The 21,980-nt window shown below is 35.3% G+C and overlaps 1 protein-coding gene across 4 annotated transcripts; it reads right to left on the minus strand.

Moving 5' to 3' along the window:
- Window positions 1-163: 163 nt before the first annotated feature.
- Window positions 164-21,928, minus strand: LOC139974824 (patatin-like phospholipase domain-containing protein 4). Of its 4 annotated transcripts, XM_071982274.1 has the most exons (6): window positions 21,522-21,640; window positions 18,271-18,343; window positions 17,117-17,506; window positions 15,986-16,216; window positions 15,021-15,086; window positions 164-3,580 (listed from the first exon to the last, which is right to left on the minus strand). In XM_071982274.1, the coding sequence occupies exons 3-6, from the start codon at window positions 17,378-17,380 to the stop codon at window positions 3,179-3,181; spliced, it is 963 nt and encodes a 320-aa protein (XP_071838375.1). In that variant the 5' UTR covers window positions 17,381-17,506; window positions 18,271-18,343; window positions 21,522-21,640; the 3' UTR covers window positions 164-3,178. The 4 variants fall into 4 exon arrangements, with proteins under 4 accessions (XP_071838375.1, XP_071838374.1, XP_071838372.1 ...); XM_071982273.1 differs by lacking the exon at window positions 18,271-18,343 and having other exon boundaries at window positions 21,522-21,928; XM_071982271.1 differs by lacking the exon at window positions 21,522-21,640 and having other exon boundaries at window positions 18,271-18,880.
- Window positions 21,929-21,980: the final 52 nt, after the last annotated feature.

Genomic DNA, 21,980 nt, shown 5'->3' on the forward strand with positions numbered 1-21,980 from the left:
GGAAGTCTACTGGTAATAGCTGTTATAGCCACCTTTGACAGATAAGAAAACCAAAGGATAAATGTTTGCACTTGTGGTTTTAAAACCATATCTGGTGGATGGTATTCAAGTCAAAAGAATAAAAAAAAAAAAAAAATTATTTAAAATAAAAAAAAATATACTAGACTAAAATAAAATTAGGTTAATGCTGCTGTTGTTATGACCAACATCATTCAGTGCCAAATGTTGGTTGATTCTCTAAAGTCAACATTTCAGACCTAAGGGAAGAGATTTACATAAATCATCGGTCATACACTGAGACATCCCATAATGCAACACTGTATGAGTCAGATGATCAAAAAAGTTTGATAATTCACAAGGAAAGATTATTCTTCAGAACCAACAAGTCTTCCTTACTTAATAATAACAAGAATTCATTTATTTGTTTTAACAAGGTAGGAGACTCCCTGGGAGAAAAGAAAAGAAAAATGTACAAATATTTATAATACAGAATATACGTAAGGATTAAATATACAGTAATAATATCCTAATGATGCTGAGATGGATACGTGAAAAGATGAAATAATACTAGTACGAGTTAATATATTCCTTTTTCAAATAATAATAAATTCCATTTTCAAATAATAATAAAAGTTTCCAGGATTCTAATTATACATGCAAACAGTGTAAATAGTACATAATTGTGTGATAAGACCATGCAGTGAGACACCAGCTTGTACCTTCACTGTTACCATGGCGACTAAAACTCTCCTAATTAATGAAATATGAGAATATTTAATTTGAAATTCATAAGTAATGGTAACTTGGATTTGAGGTTGAGGATATCAAGAAGCAGAAACAATATAACCCTTGATAATAATTCATTTTTGGGGGATGGGGGGGGGAGGAGGGAAGGGGTTGTACAAAATGTAATACCTGTTTGCAGTGCCAGATTAAGCAACATACAGATGTGACAAGTATGTAGGGGCTCTGATGTTCAAGCAGTCCCCAAGAATGTTGGAGACCACTGTGGACACTTTTAGGTAAGACATACTAACTCTACTTTGGGTTGTGGATGCAAAGCATATTGGGGGGAGGGGAGGGGGAGGGAGCATATGGTGTCTTAGGGCCCAAGAGGGTCAGCACTGTCAGCTTGTGTTTTAATCACTTACCTGAATAATTCAAGATTTCCCTTTTAATATTTATGATAAATTTGAAAGACTCTCAGATATATCCCACAATATATTAAACAAATGATCTTTATTTCTTAATTAGTTATTGTTTTTTTTCTATAAGATGTCCATGTTCTGTAGGAGAAGTTGCAGATGGTTAGAAATTTCAATGTGCAACCATTTTTACCACAAATATCCACCAAAATCAAGAATGCATACTCTTTGTTTTGTTAGGACGGAAATAATTTTATCTTAAAGGGACCTCCAAAATTGCTAGGTTTGCTAAAATGGTCACATTGCTTTAAACATTACAACGCACTTTGAAAATTCTCTGGCTGAGTTGGAACAAATATTTCCATGATATTCATAGCCTGTGAGGAACCATTGTGTTTGAAATGTTGTAGTAACACTAGTAAAACAAGCCAATCATTCATTGCAATTTCATGGGATGCTACTCCATTTGTTTCACTTGTACAGACCCTTTAAATTGACTTTCTGACATATTTCATGTAAATATACGAAAGCAAAATTCTGACTTGTTAAATTATTTCTTTTTGTGAGAAATTATGTGGTAAATTGAAGTTTTGAAAGGTGATACAATAAGATAATATATAATAAAAGGATGACGAAGTCCCCCCCCCCCACCAAACACCCACATCAGTTTAAAAAATCCGTTGCAAAGTGCAAGATGAAGCCTTCAAATGATTTCTTGGCTATTTGTGAAGTTTTATGATCTAGTTCATAATCACTTCCCAATTCTATCAAATTATTCAAAGAAATTTGATAAACTTAAAAACATGTCTACGATTATTGCTTGTACACTATCCTGGTAGAAATGAAAATAGAATGTGTCGCCAATCTGGCGCTCACGCAGTTGTTGATGAATGATATTCCAACGATAGATATTCACAGAGGGAGTGTTATGATGTACTTTGGTGTGAAAGCACTCATGATCACACGGGACCCAAAGTCAAAACACAACCAGAACAAATACAGTTAGGAAAGATTAAATATCACAAACAGTAATGATAAAATATGTAATAAAACATGAGTAAAAGATAAAAAATTAAAATGAAAAAAAAATTAAAAAAATTAAAAAAAAAGATAACCAATTATAAAATATAATAAAACAAATAAAATACCATTATTTGAACTCAGATTCTCATTTTCATTTTTTTTAAAAAGGCAGATTTGCAATATCAAATTCACATTGAACTTGACGGAATGCGTAAAATAAATGAAACAATAGCAACCTACAAACAGGTTCAGAGTAACAAGAAAGGGGAAGAAGCAGAACCTTGGAGCTCTACTTTATATTAGGGAAGAGAGTAGGACAGGTGGCAGGGAAACAAATGTGAAACATCTCTGACAATTAGGGTCAATAATAGACAGCATGCCATGCATTATCAACAGGAATCTGCTGCTACTATAATTGAATACATTGTCTGACTAGAGGTCAGACTGAGTTTAACAATAAGACATCTTGACACTTTGGTACTATACTACTAGTCACTAGTCACCTGGAAGGACTTTAACATTATTTATAGAGGGTTGAGCCACCAAAATGGATTAACGAGCCCACAGATGGTGAAATGATAGACCATAAATTAGGCTAGCCAAGGATATTTTGGGGATCAGGCCCTGATGGTAATGTTTCCACCAATGGAACACCACATCATGTTGTAAATGATATGAATTGATCGGTATATTGCTGCTGGATAATGATCAGTATTTGAAGTTCCAGTATTAATGTAGGACATATGCCACCTCTTTCACTGCTCACACCCCTTAGCAATTGTAAAAATAAAGAAACCTTTGCACCACTTTACCAGCTGTGGATGAATGATATGCACATTGGGCAAGAGATCTATGGGTCAAGCCCCTGGAATCCAGCACAGTGTGGTTCAATGTAGGGGCCAGAGACTGTGTAAAAGAGCATGCCATAGTACCAGATGTTAGATAGATGTTACACAGAGAGTTGTAAGCCGATAGTGTCGTACACCCCTTGGGAGTCCAGCTGTGGTGCCTCATCTGCTCCCTGCCTCATCATCCCATGTAGGAGGTTTGGCACCCTGCCTCTCCACTTCATCTTCCTTGGATATGTCATAATCCTGATTTTCATTTTCATCAGTTTCAACAGTCTCGTTGTAGCAATCGTTTTCTTTCAAGAACTCTGTGGTATCCTTAACACCAACTTCGTAATACTTCATGAAGGTATCCTCGGACGGACTGAGGAACCCGTGTAGACCACGCCTGATATTCTGACCGTTCAGCTTGAAACGATGACCGCTTAAATCTACAAAGAAACTGTACCGGTTTTCATCCTTTGGACAGATATGTTGGCAGCCACTGAATGGTGATACAAAGATAGTGGAACCAGAGAAGGGATAAACCGGGAGGTTATGGGTCAAACCACCATCAATGTACTTCTGTGGAGACAAAAAGGAACGAAGAGGAGGATGAATTTTCTATTATGGACATTTAAAAACATCTACGGATGTCCTAATTCATTCCACTCATGCCCCCTCCCCTCTCCCGATCTCTGTCAATCTTTCCAATCATCAAGAATCAAACTTGCAAAACAGTAGATGATGGATCTTCAGTTGGTAAGAATACATAATTTGGGAATAAGTAACTGTCTGAGCAATTTCTTCTGAGCTAATAATCCAGGAGGGCTTAGAACTAAATAGTATAGCATGCCATCCATCCTATTGAAACCATTATAGATATTAGCACTGATACCTTTTCAAATTTTAATTTGAAAAATATGACTACTATAAACTGTTAAATTTCTGTCACAGAGTTCAACTACAGCTTACTTTGCCTCTCCTGTTGCCCCCCCCCCACCCCATTGCACCCCATCCGCTACCCTCTAACCTCTACCCTGTTCCAGTCAAACATAAATTACAAACATTGGAAGAGGCACAAGTAGGGAAACCTATTTATTGACCAACCAAATAATTTCACATCATGAATTTTATTCATTTTGATAATAAATGCCAATGTGAGATCCAAGAGCTGCTCTTTGTACTATCATATTTTATTTCTCCCATCTTCCTTTGCTCTATTCTCCTTCACCACGACACAAGTGCTCCCTTTCCAATAAGATTATAAAATTTTTGCTCAAAGTTTGAACTGCAGTTCAAGTGAAGTTTCTGGTAAAGATTCACAGTGCAAAAAATGTGGTACAACTTGAAATAAACTGATCTTATCCCCCCTCCCCCACCCCTCCGATCCTCCCCTAGCCCTCCTTATCTGAAAACCTTTCATAGCCAACTTTACTTTCAGCTCAGAATTAAGAAATGGTTTTTCCAAAATCTCACCACTGAAAAAAAAAAAATCCAATTAAAAGTGTTGATGATGTCACCATGCTATAAACACACTGTGGAAATGTACTTGAGTCGGCCGGTCATAACGAAGACCAACATAAACAGCCTATAGCAGAAAGAATTATGGCCGACATTTGAACATTACGATACTTGATATTCAATGAGACCCGTCTACAGACAACAATGGTGCCGAAATTAATAAGTTTTCATAAAAAATACGACCAACAGTAATTCAATTCTTTTTCTTTCAATCCACTCTCGCAATCTTTTCATCTTTCTTTTCTTTTCTCTTTGACAACAATTTTTGGGGGTTATTGTCAGAAATCTCAAAGTTAACAAAGACTGTTATTTTTACAAGTGCAACACCTTCACCGTATCGAACTAAGCCTTATTGTCATTGCGGGGCTAAAAGGAATCAGGTTCATGGTAGGATCCCATCGTAAAGGTGGAATATAATCAATTTCCCTGCAGCTTCTGATAATCACAACAGACGACCTTCTTTCTTTTTTTTTGATATTAGAAATGTCCTGAAAGTGAAACAGAAATTCCTTTTAAAAAAAGGGTTGTTGCACCCTTCTTGGTCATCGGAACCCCAGATTAAAATCAGGTGTCCAGTTCAACAACATTACCGGCTGTCTTAAAATTTCCAAGAATTGTTTGAAAATGTTGGCTAATATAATTTTTGCCCTTAGAACAGCTGGATGTGGTGGTCCATCACATGTTAAGTTTTCATACATAAGCTTAGAGTATTTTGCACTTCCCACCTAAGTTGACCCGACCAACCACACATGACCCAACCTACCGATGTTTTATTCAAGTAACTGCAAACACACTTTAGAATACAGTGCAACAAGTTTGTTATTAGCCTAACTTACTGATAATAGTAACAAAGTTAGCCTGCAGGTTTATATTTATGTATACAATGCTTTGGACTATGTCAATCTGTTATTAGCCTAACTAACTGATGATATAAAAACAAACTTAGGCTACAGGTTTACACTGTTTGGATTATGACAATCTGTTAGTAGCCTAACTAACTGATAAATAATAAACTTAGCCTATAGGATTATATGTAAATATACAATGTTTGGACTATGTGAAAATGTGTTTACCAAAACTAACTAATAATAATAACAAACTTAGCCTACAGGTTTATATTTATATATATGCTTGGATTATGTCAATCTGTTATTAGCCTAACTAACTGATAATAATAACAAACTTAGCCTACAGGTTTATATGTAAATATACAATGTTTGGACTATGTCAACCTGTTATTACCCTAACTAACTGATAAAAATAACAAACTAAGCCTACAGCTTTATATTTATATATACACTGATTGGAATATGTCAATCTGTTATTAGCCTAACTAACTGATAGTAATAACAAACTTAGCCTACAGGTTGATATTTATATATACACTGTTTGGATTATGACAATATGTTATTAGCCTGTTTTTTTCTTTATCGATAAGTTTACAGAACTAGTTGGAACAATGCTTCAAGTAATTTTGCAATGATGAAGTACAATTCCTTTGGTATACAGTTGTTATTTCATTAATCCTATCAACAGCTCATTTATGCAGAAAAATAGCTCACTTTGCACTTAGTGCACACATGCAAAATAACAATCTGACAAAATGTTGTCCAAGTGGGGCATCACCCTAAAAAGTACATTAAATGTACCAACAAATAAAAGATGTCTTTCTTTCATGTTGTGGTTGTAAACTAAGAACTGGAAAGGAATTCACCTTTTACTACCTGAGAGGATTGACTTAATAAAAACATTCCTAGTCACTGAATTGTTATGTATGTCATTTTAAACCACAAAAACCGCATTCCATGAATGAAGTAATTTGAAAAAATGGTAACTGATCGCACAAATGTATTAAACTGGTCATGTTCTATTTTTTATTCTTTTCATTTTCCTTTTATGTGTAAGCATGATGTGATAGGGGTGAGATTAAGGTGCATATGGAGAATTTTGGTAACAAACGATTTTGCCTCAATAAAGTAGATTCTAGGAATGTATTTATCTGCACGAATAGATGAACTGAGGCAAACAGTTCATTTTGCATAATTAGTTTGTTTATTTATGACAGCCACCATTTAAAACTATTCGTCAGGTACTATTAGCATAATTTTCATTTCTTTGTGACAAAAATGCAAATAAGCGAACAGCTATTACTACCACTCACATCTTTTCCTTACAAAGAGTGAACAAAGATTTCCAGGTTATGTTTGTTATGTACAATTTCATAATGTGATTCTGACAGACCCCTTGCATGGATATGGGGGAGGGGGTGTGGGTGCACACCCCCCTTTCATCCCCACACAAAGTTTTATGAGAACAGCCTTCCTTTTATTTCTTATTACAGACCTAACTTATAGCCTAAACTATTGTGGACAAATATACGTGAACATAGATATGGACAAATACTGTGCATTGTGTAGTGTACTAAACATTGACCCAACCCAGTGGAGAAATTATAGCTTACAAAAAGGGTTAAATAACGCTGTTATTCTTTCTCATCTTCTTCCTTCTTATTTACAGCACAGTTTTTCTTACCACATTGTAAATTTTGAATGGCACTTAAGGGCTACCATTATGAACCATACATACCTATACCTGTGTGACACACCATAGTTGGCACTGTTTTTATTAACAAGTTGTAGACAGAAAGATAAAAAGGAAGAAATATTTTACTTGAATGAGAAGGTATCAGTTTGTCCTTTAGGTAAGAACAGAAGTGGGGAAAAGTGTGAACACTCACTGCTTGCATAAAGGGGGCATAAAATACGGAATTATATTGAAGTGCTGGTAAAGCGATACAGGTTTAAATATAGTTGCACAACTGTTGAAAAAAAAATGAAGAGAAAAGCACATGCCTCGAAGAAGGACAAAAGTAAACGACTTGCTAATACTTCATCGCACGAGTTGTTTCTACGTTATGTTAGTCATCCATGAAACAATATATCCAACGATACATGAAGGTCGTGCTGAGTGCTTTTAAGATTACATTTCTATATTTGACAGACGTACCCAACTTCAAATTCAATCTTGGATGAAATTTGTGACAAACATAATATTATTGACAGTTGAGACAAGTATTCAACCATACATTAATAGGACATCACAGTTTCCTTCAAAATTTATGCAATGCCAAGTATTTGTGTCGCATTTACTTTTGTTTGTCCTTTGTTTTTACTTCTTTTAAAATAATTTCATCATTTCAATCACACATAAACCAGGACTATATCTGGGTGGTAGGTTGGATACTACATTCATTCAACAGTCATATATTGGTTAACAATAAAGTAATTTTCCAGTATAATCTTTTAAATCACAGAACAATTCATGTGAAAGATTTCATTAAAAATGATGGCTCGGTAATTCCATATAACACGTTTCAAGCGAAAATATATATTAGAAATTTTCCTTTTACCTCATACTTTGGGATTACTCACGCCATTCCTAGTTATTGGAGGGGGTACCATGATTCTGTTTTGCTCCCAATGAGTGAAAATAACTTTAATATGTGCATGCGCACACATAAAATAACCAAAAATGTTTATAATAAGCTAATTACAGGTCTCTGCACGCCCCCGTCGTCTATTATGAAGTGGTAAGCTATGAATTTTCCAGTGAAAATAGATTGGAATAAGATTTTTAGGCTTCCTTATACTGCTGTGAATGACCCCAAAGTATCATATTTACAATTGCATTTTCTACATCGTATTTTAGGCATAAATAGCTTGCTTTATAAAATGAAAATGGTCAATTCTCCACTTTGTTCATTTTGCAAGAATGCCGAAGAAACACTAATACATTTGTTTTATGATTGTAGTCACGTTGAGCGATTCTGGGAGGCAGTGAATTCAAATTGCATTAAATTAGTTATACTTTTAATTTGACCAATATTTGTTTTGGTGATTTTGGTGATATGGATAATCCTGTGAACTTTTTAATTTTGCATGCTAAAAAGTATATTTATACTTGTAGGTTGAAAAACAAAATCCCAGATGTGCACCAATTTTATTTTAAGTTTCGCTTTCAACTTGACCTTCACTATTTCATTTCTAAGCAAAACAACAATTTGTGTAACCTTAACAACTTCTATGATTTCTTTATGTTAGCTTCTTATGTAAGTCTTTTTGCTGATTCTTTTGTATGATGTGTTACAGTATTGTAAATAAATACAGTGAAAAAAAAAAAAGGTTGGATACTACATTACGAAAAAAAATATTGCATGACAGTTTGGAGGGAAACTATCATTTTACAATATGAAAAGATGTTATGGTATGCCTTTTACACACAAGAGCTTTCATTTACCACAGCAATGAATCATCAGTTAAACAAAGACTTGGTCCCACTTGTATGCCTGCCCCCCCTCCCCCCCTTGACTATGATTCACTTCAAAGATATTCACAAGGGTAAAAGAAATAGCAGTTGTTATAACAGAATCCTGCTAAATTCTGCTAAATCCTGCTAAAAATTCATTTTGTTTTGGAGATGATGAACAGTTTATCAGGTAGGTAAAAACAGGTTTGAGGAATACATATAACTGTTTTAATATCACATTAGCTGTATTCCAGAAAGAAACACAGAAGAAATAATTTTTTCAATGGTGATCAATCAATTGGCAATTAACATTTTCAAACTATACATAGTATCCTTTACTAACTCAACTAACAGCCTACAGAACATCTGGTTGTGCATTGTCATTTACCAAAATAGAGCCTGTAATCTTGAGCGTTATTATAGCATAATGGGGTAACGCTGAATAGAAAAACCCTTTAACGACTGCCTGCCATGCTAGTTAATGATTGAATGACAGACAAAACTCATGAATAATTCATAACCTTCAAATGTCCCGAGGCATATTTAGCTTAGAAATCAGTTCTATGCAGACTCCTACACACAAGGTTAATTGTGCTTATAACTACTTTTAGTTTTGAGTTTGGGTTGAAAAGGTGGTGAGTACATGTTTTATCTAGGATTGCATAGCTAATGTTATGCAAAATGGACAAATTGCTGCACGAACATATAGAAGATTAGGTACAAAGAACAACTGCTGAGCTGATCATACAACAATTAAATTACTAACAACACAGTTTGCCTTCAAGAACTCTTTGCATAACACTGGTTACAAGTCACATCAATTCACAGATGTAACCCCTATTATACCAACCCTACCCCCCTCCCAAATTAATGCATCAGCTATTTTGAAACTGTTTTGTTTATGGCAGCAAGTTGTCACCGTTCACTAAATGACACACTCTTCTTGGTCTCTATACTTCATGTGAAAGATATATTATCCAATAGAGTCTGATATGATGTTCTAAGGGCTCACAGAGGCAATTCAGAATAATAAAGCCCCCCAACAGAGACGTTCCCAAAACATTTGACAACTTGAGTCTTTCTGAGTAAACATTACCCCTTTTGGTCAACATTCACAAGTTAGAAGTTACCTGTACCAATTGAATGCATTGTCATTCCATTTAAGCTACGTACATTATCCATGTGTGAAGTTTGTTACTTAACAAGTTAGGTATTTATACATGGGTGTGATTCTGGAAGTAAGCAGCTGTTGGCTTGCCCTACAAAAGTAACATTCACATGTCTACAGCCCACCATTTGCTTTGCACTTGTTAATGAAAACAGTTTTTCTGTTTCTGTTTGTTGTTATTAAGTTTCAAGTTTTACATTAGTATTGCGTTGACTGATTCGACTTATAATTTGTTGACAGTTTGACATATGACACAGTGCTTCCAAAGCAAATGTTCCTATTCACAGGTTTGGGTGATTGTGGGGGTGGGGTGGGGGGAGGGGGGGGGGGTTAGGTGTGATCCTGAACACCAAGTTCATGCTTCAGGCTGATGATACGCCTCAGTCCAGACCAACTTCTTGGTTAAGAATAGAACCATTTTCATTACGGTTGCGATATATTGTCAGTTTACCTACTGGATGTAAGTTTACCGAAATGAATACGTTCATTCCATTACTGTACCTGCTAACAAAACATGGTATAAAACCATCTATAGTATAACACAGCTATACTGAGATAAAGCTGTATCTAGCACTGTCTTCACAGTGTATAACTATTGATTGAAGTACATTTAACACTCATACATCTATAGCATAACACAGCTATACTGAGATATAGCTGTATCTAGCACTGTCAACACAGTGTATAACTATTGATTGAAGTACATGTAACACTCATACATCTACAGTATAACACAGCTATACTGAGATATAGCTGTATCTAGCACTGTCAACACAGTGTATAACTATTGACTGAAGTACATGTGACACTCAAACATCTATAGCATAACACAGCTATACTGAGATATAGCTGTATCTAGCACTGTCAACACAGTGTATAACTATTGATTGAAGTACATGTAACACTCATACATCTACAGTATAACACAGCTATACTGAGATATAGCTGTATCTAGCACTGTCAACACAGTGTATAAATATTGATTGAAGTACATGTGACACTCATACATCTATAGCATAACACAGCTATACTGAGATATAGCTGTATCTAGCACTGGCAACACAGTGTATAACTATTGACTGAAGTACATTTAATACTCATACATCTATAGCATAACACAGCTATACTGAGATATAGCTGTATCTAGCACTGTCAACACAGTGTATAACTATTGACTGAAGTACATGTGACACTCATACATCTATAGCATAACACAGCTATAATGAGATATAGCTGTATCTAGCACTGTCAACACAGTGTATAACTATTGATTGAAGTACATTTAACACTCATACATCTATAGCATAACACAGCTATACTGAGATATAGCTGTATCTAGCACTGTCAACACAGTGTATAACTATTGATTGAAGTAGATGTGACACTCATACATCTACAGTATAACACAGCTATACTGAGATATAGCTGTATCTAGCACTGTCAACACAGTGTATAAATATTGATTGAAGTACATGTGACACTCATACATCTATAGCATAACACAGCTATACTGAGATATAGCTGTATCTAGCACTGGCAACACAGTGTATAACTATTGATTGAAGTACATTTAATACTCATACATCTATAGCATAACACAGTTATAATGAGATATAGCTGTATCTAGCACTGTCAACACAGTGTATAACTATTGACTGAAGTACATGTGACACTCATACATCTATAGCATAACACAGCTATAATGAGATATAGCTGTATCTAGCACTGTCAACACAGTGTATAACTATTGATTGAAGTACATTTAACACTCATACATCTATAGCATAACACAGCTATACTGAGATATAGCTGTATCTAGCACTGTCAACACAGTGTATAACTATTGATTGAAGTAGATGTGACACTCATACATCTATAGCATAACACAGCTATACTGAGATATAGCTGTATCTAGCACTGGCAAAATAGTGTATAACTATCGATTGAAGTACATTTAACACTCATACATCTATAGCATAACACAGCTATAATGAGATATAGCTGTATCTAGCACTGTCAACACAGTGTATAACTATTGACTGAAGTACATGTGACACTCATACATCTATAGCATAACACAGCTATACTGAGATATAGCTGTATCTAGCACTGTAAACACATATTGATTGGAAGTACATGTGACACTCATACAACGGTTCAAGAACCTATCAGTGCTCTGTTGCACTCATGTACTTCAAATCTACCCCAGGCTGGCTAGTAAACTCTCTCTGACACTATGAGGCCACCAATAGCGTACCTTAATGCCTTTGCTATTCTTGGTGTTGTAGAAGGTAATAACAAACTGGTTTACAACTTTTTCCAGGGCACGACTTCATTTATTGACCGTCTTAACATCCTGAACAACTTTTTGAAACTCAACACTTCATCAAATCTGAATTGGGAATATTTTTTACAGATAATTGTTGAGCTGCAGAAGCTAAGCAATTCAGTTGACCCAAAAAAAATTATCAAAAAAAAAGTACTGTTGTGGGTGATTAAATCCCACTTTTGGACAACACATCACAGCCACAGGCAAATTTACTACTGATTCTTTGTCAGTCTTCTCAGAAAATATTTTTGGCCAAACATTTATCTTCTAACTAAAATTCTGAAGCTTGAAAAGGAAAGTGAAAGCAACATTTTTCAGGTTGTCTTTGTTGGACATGTCAACTTGTGACATCATCTGTTGAGTGATCAAAGCAGCTGCCAGTGTTGATAACAATGAAACTGCATTTTAAGCCACAAAATGTAAATACTGAAACTTGCTTCTTTTTTTTTCAATGTAAAAGGTGGCCAGGAGTCTCAGAAGGTGTACTTTATCCTTGTTTTTATCAGCTTTGTTCATGACTTCGCTATGATAATAATAAATGAGACTTATATAGCGCCAAATCAGTAGACAAAAGTTACTGCTCAAGGCGCTTTACAAAGAAAGTAGATTAATTTACAAAACAACAAGTGAAAAGATGGGTCTTAAGTAGACTTTTGAATGTAGAACAATTAGAGCATGTTCGAATGTGGTAACTTGTTCCAGAGATAAGAGCCAGAGTATTCTAAGCTTCTGTAACCATAGGTCTTGAAGCGTGGTTTAAGAACATATTAAATAGGCCTCATTTGCATAAACTGTCAAATAAGCGTATGTAAATAAGAAAGGCAAGTTTGGTTTTGTGTTGTGTTGATTATCTTGAAACTCTCTGGTGATCTTATTCACTGCCAGTTATGCAATGAACAACTGCTCAGTTCGATCAAGCTAAGTTAATTTTTAAATTCACTACACAGAGTGTTTGCACAGTGAGTCACATAGAATAGCCTGAATGCAGAAGGATTACTGTGCTATTAATTACCTACATAATATATTGTTTTTTTCAACACTACTCATCACATTTTTCTTCCCATGTGATCAAAATTCAAGCTAACCAAATTTTGAACATAAAGGGGTTTCCTAATGTCTTTTCCTCTTGTCCATTCAAACATGAGCTGACGAAGATGGAAATAGCTAGTGGCATTTTTTTAAAAAACTGATAACACACAATTCCTCTAGGGAGATATCTTACTGTACAAGAATTAAATCCCAAGTGATTTTAATATATTTTCACTTTTCTTAAATAAACAATCCATTCCCCCCAACCCCAAACGGAAATCAAAACGGTCACACTACATTACAACCTCCTTTCATTATGCAAAAAGCAATAATCATTCTTAACAGTGCTATATTTATTTATTTAACTTTAAAGGGTAAACTCTATTAGCAAAAAGCTAATCTCCCCTGAGGCCCTGACTCCATTAAAACACTGCATAATCCAGAATAAGGGAAACAAGCATAGAGGGCGACATTGTGATCCAGCTTGAATAATTCCCAGATTTCCAAGAGTTTTTTATCTTTTTATTATTGTTTTGTTTGAAAGCACTCTGTTTTTATGGAGTTAGGAGTGTAATATTGTACATGTATGAGAGGGTAAATGTGATAGAATTCCTTAATTATTCCTGTGGAAGGCAATGTAGAGACTTAAAGGTAGTCGACTACCCCAAATTATAGCATGCTATAATTGCTAGAAGTTTTCAAAAAGTACTTTCCTGGAGGTCTTTACTCTCCAAATTGTTCTCAGACATTTACAAGGAACACACAAGATGACTGAATGTCCCAGAGAGGAAAATTTCCTTGAAGGTTGTAATAAAAACAGATTAAGAATTTTGACCAAAAGTGACCATATTTGAATATCTAGCATATTTGGGGCCAATACTGCATACCTTTAGATGGAAGTGAAAATATTCCCAAACTGTTAGTTGAAAACCTCTTGTCAATAGTTTGTTCCTAACTCGACATACGGTTGATTGAATGTAACTTATGTTGACTCCCTAAACCCTCCATTCTTTCCATATGTTGGTCTGTCTTGTCATTATGACAGATGTTCTTTAACAGCTTTACTTTCCTATTAAAATCTTCCTATTGATTTATTTTTGTAACACTATTAGAATGTTTCCCATATCTGTCCATGTTTTCTGTATTTAGAAATCAAAATGCAGCTGTTATGTAGAAAATAGAAATATTATTATTTATTTCTAGGATTTTGTTTAAATTATTATTTTAATTATTATTATTATTTATTTTCCTCAGTTCTATTCATAAGCGGGTTAAATATTATACAGACTGAAAAACATTTTCAGCTGAAATGCTGTAATGACATCATTCACAAGGCTGTTGCCAGATGCACCTACAAATCTGCTCAGATAGATTTTATCTTGCCCAAAATGTAATCAGAATGTCTTTTTGATCTAAAGATGCAGAAAACTTCCAGCAGTTACAGTCAGCTACCGAAATATCTTAGTTTGTCTGCCAAAGGTTTCACCTCATATAATTTTAAAAAGTGTTCTTAACTTAGCATTTATTGTTGTCACTTTATAGTCACTTCATTGGTTACTGAAATTGTAAGTTTTGGACATGACATGTATCTTTGAATAGTCATCAGTACTGACTATTAATATGCGTACTGACTATTAATATGCTTGCAGGTTTGATGTTATTTAACTCACCTTTCCTTTATACTCAGGAGGAGTGAATCCACTGTATAGTGGAATATGACAACTGCATAAAATTGCCTGCAGGGAGAAAGAGTGACTGAAAAGTCTTCACTATTCATTGATAGACAAAGTTGATGAATGGAAACAATGGTAAAGGCCGGACTTGAGTGTTCATTGAAAATGTGAGAACTTTACAATCAGTTTGCAATAGCTAATATCTGCCTAGTTAACAAGATACCTTTTATGCATGGAACAGTCAGATGTAACCCATATTCTATACCAAGTACTTTATCAATGCCAAACTAACTGGTTAAAAGGAACCAAAACTTTAATCCTTCTCTTTTGCAACATTGACTAAATTTAACATATTCGTTGAACATTATTAATTAATTAATGATAGGATTTAAAAAGTACTGACATATCCACCTATAACAGTGCTCCAGGGGGAACACAATATTATCCTGGCCGATGATAACCTGTCAAACAGAGAAATAATCCCTCCACATGGCAGCTGCTTAAACAGTGCCCGAAGAACAAGTTATCTCACAGGTCCACATTTATACACCTGGGTGAAGAGAGGCAATGGAGATAATAGTGCCTCAGACTATACATACGTCCTGTCTGTACTTGCAATTTGCTAAAAATGATAGCAAAGGTGAGAGTACTTAGAATGCACAATTAATATCCTGCTAAGGTTCAGACAAAAACATTGGGCCAAACAGAATATCAATTTTACCATACAGTACCTCGATTGAGTCATGTGCAGGGTAGTCTAGTAAGGTGTTCAAGCTTAAGGCCTTAAAGGTCCTGTTTGTGGATCGTTTTTTTTTGTAACGGTCAAATTGAAATCTTTCCCAGGCCGGACCCTATTGAGAACACTAGACACAGAGAGTATAGCTATGCATACTGTAGGTGCCACCGATTATAGTTTAACCACAATATGTACAACATGTTCATATCTAAACTAGCATACTCACCTCAATCAATTCTTCTCTACTGGCAAACTCTGTGATTATTTCATTCTTGAAACTTGTGCAGTTTGTTACGGAAATGTAAAGATTACCGTTCGCTAGTTCGTGTGCATTTTTCGGTAAATGCTCTTCGAGTTGATCGTGTAGAATCTCTGAGAGTTTGAAGCTAGGACTAAATACACCCAAAAGTTTCTTTCTAGTACCTTCAATCATACTTTGAGCCACGGTCATTCCAATCTGAGGATATATAATAAATATCAGTAAAATAATTAATGAGATCAAATTTGTGGTTAAAGGGGATAAAAACCAAACCATCAACTTTAGCTTATATGACAGATCTTTATGAAAAACATATCTCCCAAAGGACCCAAACAGCTAAGAAAAGTCCCTCTCTGTTTGAGAGATGTCCTAGTTTAAAAGCCGAAACATCTTATTCCATTGAGAGGTAACAAAGAGAGGTCATTTTGTAAATCTTTGATGTTGTACTGCCACTAGGTTCTGAAACTTTTAATTTCCCTTTTATTTTCTTCATATTTTAAGGTACAATCTTAAACAGTGTTGATACTGAAACTAATTTGTTTATTATTATTATTTTTGTCATCTTTAATGATGGTAGTCCTGCTCAGTGCAGAGCACTGTTTTCCAGAGGAGCCCTCAATACAAAATACATATTATGCAGTAGAGAAATGGTAAACATCCAAAAGCACAAACTAATGCTTTGATGAGGTCCTGCAAAGGGCTTCCATATTAAATTCAGAATTTCAAACTCCATCTCCATTAACAGATAGAATATATAATATTGTAATGAATAAAGAGTACAAAATTGTGGCTCAATGATGATGAATTAAACTTGACCAAGTCTTTAGACTTGATCAAGTCTCCAACCTTGTGTGTAAAGGAACATTAAATTGTGATTCCTCTCAATGGAATAAGAGTTTTCTTGGCTGTTTGATGAAGATGTTCTTATCAATTATCTCTATCACATAGATCAATAATGCACGATCAACATAGGGAAAACAATCAAAAGATTAATTATTGTCCATATGATTTTGGCAATTATTTTATGGAATACAAAATAAATATACATTTAATCTCAAAGCATTGTAAACGTTTATTTTCATTATCTTAATAACTTACCCATGGATTATCTGGGTAGCAGGTTATGAGGGCCGCGGATATTGCACCAGCACTAGCTCCGCCCCATCTCCTAATCTTATTGAACATGCTGCCACCATTTCTCTTTAATACCTCATATACGCCTAGATAATAAGTGCCTAAAAAGCCACAACCTGCCAATGTCATGTTTATTTCTGAGACCTCTGTAAGTTTTTCAAAGGTTCCTTGGCATCGAAGGCAGTGGTCATATGTGTCGTTCAAGACCATTGGGTTATGATCTGCCATGCAAACATGTTTCCCTCTTTTAACAGCTTCTCTTTCTGATGAGGAGGGATGAAGCGCAGCAGAATCAGATGATGGTGACACATCAAAGCCCTCTCTGTGGTCAGGTAAATGTTCGTCATTCTTTGTCTAGTGAAAGATAAGAGTTGAATCATCTAGTTTTTATATTGGTATAAGATATCAAATTAAGTCTAGGCAGTAGTTTATACTTCCAAAACTGAATGTAAATACAAAAACATAAATTTATTAAGCAAGCATTACCTAAAGCAAGTCTTTCAACTTCATTTCTGAAAAGCCAAATTATTTTTCTTACTACATTAACTCAATTTACTTGTAGTACAAAAAGGATGCCTTCTCCATGAAATATGTGAAAATAGTTGGAAATTTACCTTTGTTACATGTTAATGACAATAAGAACTTACCTCACCCCAATCTCTCTATACCCAACCTCCTCACTATTATAAACTTCAAAGTAGAAAAGGCTAGATACTACTATTTTTGTCCTAGTTTTATATGCAGATGAAAAGTAAAACATTCCTATAGGTTTTATCCAACCTTTGAGACATAAATGCACAAAACTCACAGCAAAGTTAGTGCAAAGTAATTCACAAGTCACAAGTTGCTTATCAAAATAGGTTAATATCATTAGTTCTCATACTCATAGAGACACGTCACATAAATAATGTGTGGCTTGCTGTGCCTAGACATACTGTATAATGTATCATACAACATGCAAACTGAAATATCATGTATAAATATGTTGAAAGGTAAATAACATGTAGTCACACAGTTCAAACTAACAAAACATAATTGCCTTGAACATAAATCATTCAAACAGTGTCCATTAAAAAAGGAAAAAAAATGATTTGAGGTACATATTATAAGGCACCCACCTTCTCTAATAAGCCAGTGTCTCTTCTGTTAGCACCCTCACATAAAAGCCTAACTTTAAAGCTGATATTGGGCCTGCAAGGAAAACCATAGCTAGCAACAATTCTACTTCTTTTTCTGGTACAGTAATTTCCTAAACAGAGATCAATCCACTTATTTTGCTGCCCAGTTACTGTTGTTACACTTCGACTAGTTTGAGTCAGTGCTTCCCTGCAAAGGTTTTTCAACAGCAAATTCATTCTGACAGTTTCTTGAAAGCTTCTGGTACAAATATGATGATGGTTGCCGCAATGCAGCTTCGTCGAAACTCAAATGCAATAACTTGTAGTAGCACTGTCAACAATACTTAGCCTAGCACAGTAATATCATGCTGTATTTATTACAGGGCTTAGTTTCGCGATGAAAATACATCATGTAAGTTTGACTTGAAAATATGTCTTAATTTTAAACAATCATGATTAATCTTTACTATCTTTCACTTAGGCAACATAAACAGCAAACGAATAAGAAGTCTCCAAGACTTTAGACTACACATATCAAAATAGATCAAAGTGTGAAGTCGCCCAAAAATGTGTTTAGACAACTCAAACAATACTAGGTTAGGTGTACGTCGTGCATGCAAGTTGCGTTATCAGACGACACGGACTGAGGTATTGCGTAATCGACTTATTTCAGCATGTAAATCGAAACCAAGCTTTTTCAGTGTTGGGAATGCATACACAATTAACAATGATACAATTAAGTACACTGGTTTTTATTTTATTTTTATTTCATGTTCTATGAGAAAAATGAAATATTATGGCAAATTATAGAACAACATATTACCTTTCAGTCTGTGTAATGGTTTTTTGCCCTGGAATGTTACAAATGTAACTCAATGAGCAGTGTTTTATTACTCGAGTCCGATCTCGATCGGACTCGGTTAGTATAGAATCCATGAATCGGATTCGAACTTGGATGTAGAGGACATGAACTTGGAATCGAACTCGGACAATAATAACTCGTAGTAGAACTCGTAGTAGAGAAACAAGTACCGGCCCAGCTAACACACAACGTAATAATAACGTTATTTTTTGGTTGTGTTTACGTTGGTGTCCGCCCAACGTAGCGATAACGTAAATAAAACGTAGCCAACTTACGTAATTTCACAACGTTTTTAAACGTTACAAAATGACGTAATAAAAACGTAAATACGACGTTATTTTTGGTCTTAATATAACGTAAATATAACGTCCCCTGGAGTCTACAAAATTTCGTAACTATACAACGTAACTTTCTAACGTTAATACAACGTAAACGGTACGTAAATGTAGCGTTATAAAACGTAATTTTGCTAGCTTTGGGTAGACTTATCAGGTACAAAGGACTCGAACTTGAGCTCGGATATCAAGGACTTAAGTTGGAAGTGCTGGACTCGACTACAACAATGATAACAGTATCCCTGTGTCACGTTGTTGTGTACTTTATGCGTGATCAGCTGACTTTTGAGTGGTAAAATAGTGAATATGGTATGGAAAAACTTAATCTCTTGGGTGATTATAATTATACGAAATTTGACCAGGAATAGCTTTCACGTGTAGGTGGTCGGGGCGGGAGCGGAACAGAAAACTATGTTGCAAAGTAAGCTGATAATTTACTAAACCGAAATGTTAATTCTCACAGGCCCTGGCTTTCAATGCTATATGGTAATATAGTGACCCGTTTATTCACAAAAATGCTGTCTTTTATGTGAGCGGAATCTGCACAAACGAGTAAAGTCCCTGATTTCATGTGCGGAATTAAAGCGCAAAATCGGTGGGGAATCGTGCATGGGAGACGAGAAGAAGTTGCACGGCAAACGCGATTCGACGTATGCACCTGTGTTCTTTCCTCTTTTAGTATTTTTACGCTTATTGATGATTTGTGTAAAGTGCAGTATGGATAAAGTTAAAGGGAAACGCCCAGGTCTCTTGAACAGTGGTTCCTGAAAACCTTTTCCAACCCACTGAATTGATGAAAGAAGCTTGACGTCAACACCCTGAGTTTGAAAATAAACGTTTTAGTTTTACAACAGTATTATTATTATTATTATTTTCTAATCATTTTGTCTTCCCAGCCACTTTCGCATGCTATTATTATCTTAACGTATATGCAAATAGCAAATTACACACACACACCCTCGCACACACGCACACACACACATATATATATCAATTATTAATCAATAATCAATAACTAAGTCAATATTAATATTTGCTCAACCATACTTCATTCAGACAGATTTGAAAGCAATACAATATTTTTGTGGCATTTCAGTTTCAGTTCAGTTCTCAAAACGTTGAACTACCCTGCGCTGTATGTACACTGTACGATAGTGATGTGGATTCTAGTTATTGATAATCATATCTCACCATATGTTTGACAAAGGTGGCAATTTTGGAATTTTAAGTTTATTTGCCCTTGAAATTTGCATTTTGTTGTAATGTTCATCTTCCATACGGCAAAATAACACACTTGATTGATATATAAATATATATATATATATATATATATATATATATATATATATATATATATATATATGTGTGTGTCTCAGACGTAATATATGTCTCATTGACATCGATATTATATATATTATAGAGGGACATTGCTAACACAATAAATAAAATGTGGAAAACTAAGGCCTCTTTATCCGTTACAGATTTAGATCAACCTCATGAAACAGAGTCAATCGCTGCAGTATTTACGAATAACACCGAAATAATGATACCAACCCCTACATTACTCTCTTTCAATCATCCTACTAGAATGACAAAGGGAACCGAAGGGAGGTAGGAGGAGGGGTGGGGGGGGGGGTGGGTCTCAATGCCCTCTAGAGTGACAGAGGGAAATGAAACTGAAGGGAGGGACGATGCGGTACTCAATACTTGCACTAGAACAACTTTTTCAATTACCCTACCAGAGGGAGAGAGGGAATAGATCGGGAGAGGGAGGGGGTGGGGGTTCAGAGTTCAGCTCATCTGTCTTCGTCTTATGTGGGTTCTTGCACCCAGTGTCCGCATCTGACCTGAACCGCGCTTGAAGTTTGCGGAAATAACATTTTACTGAACTATATACTAGGCCTATAGGACATAGCCTAGTGTCTTCCTTCTTCACATTCACGTGGAGCTTAAGTTTGTACAAAACATTAACTTTTCAGTGTCAAAGAATGCCCCCCCCCCGCCTCCAGTGCCTATGAAATCATTAGACCCTACAGTATTTATAAATTACGTACCGTCAACTTAGTTTCGGCGTCCTTCGTGTAGCAAATCTCGTTCGAAAAGTCGTCCGTTTTTCCTTGTTTGTGGGTTTCACCAGAGATGTCCTTACCCATATAATTATATCTTATGGCGTAGACTCGAGACTTCAACCCCTTCATGATAGTAAATGACTTGTTCCACCTGAATTTAGAGACGTGATTGAGTTAACCATCAAGGTATGACCCGGGTGTCTTTTCCAGAATGAATATTTGAATTGGATACAGCTTGAAATACATATGCCTACATTCTCTTTGATTAGCCTACAACTTATTTCTCGGTCACGACTTCTCTAGTACAATTGTTGTCCTCAGAGAAAATACTTTGTGTGGAGAAAATCGATCGTTTCAGCAATTGGTATCGGCACATAATAGGGACGCTCCTTCAATTTCTCTCCTACGCGTATCCTGTTGTCTTGGCTACATCTTCAAAGACGG

The sequence above is a fragment of the Apostichopus japonicus genome, chromosome 10 (genome assembly GCF_037975245.1).
Source record: "Apostichopus japonicus isolate 1M-3 chromosome 10, ASM3797524v1, whole genome shotgun sequence".
Classification (NCBI taxonomy): Eukaryota; Metazoa; Echinodermata; class Holothuroidea; order Aspidochirotida; family Stichopodidae; genus Apostichopus; species Apostichopus japonicus.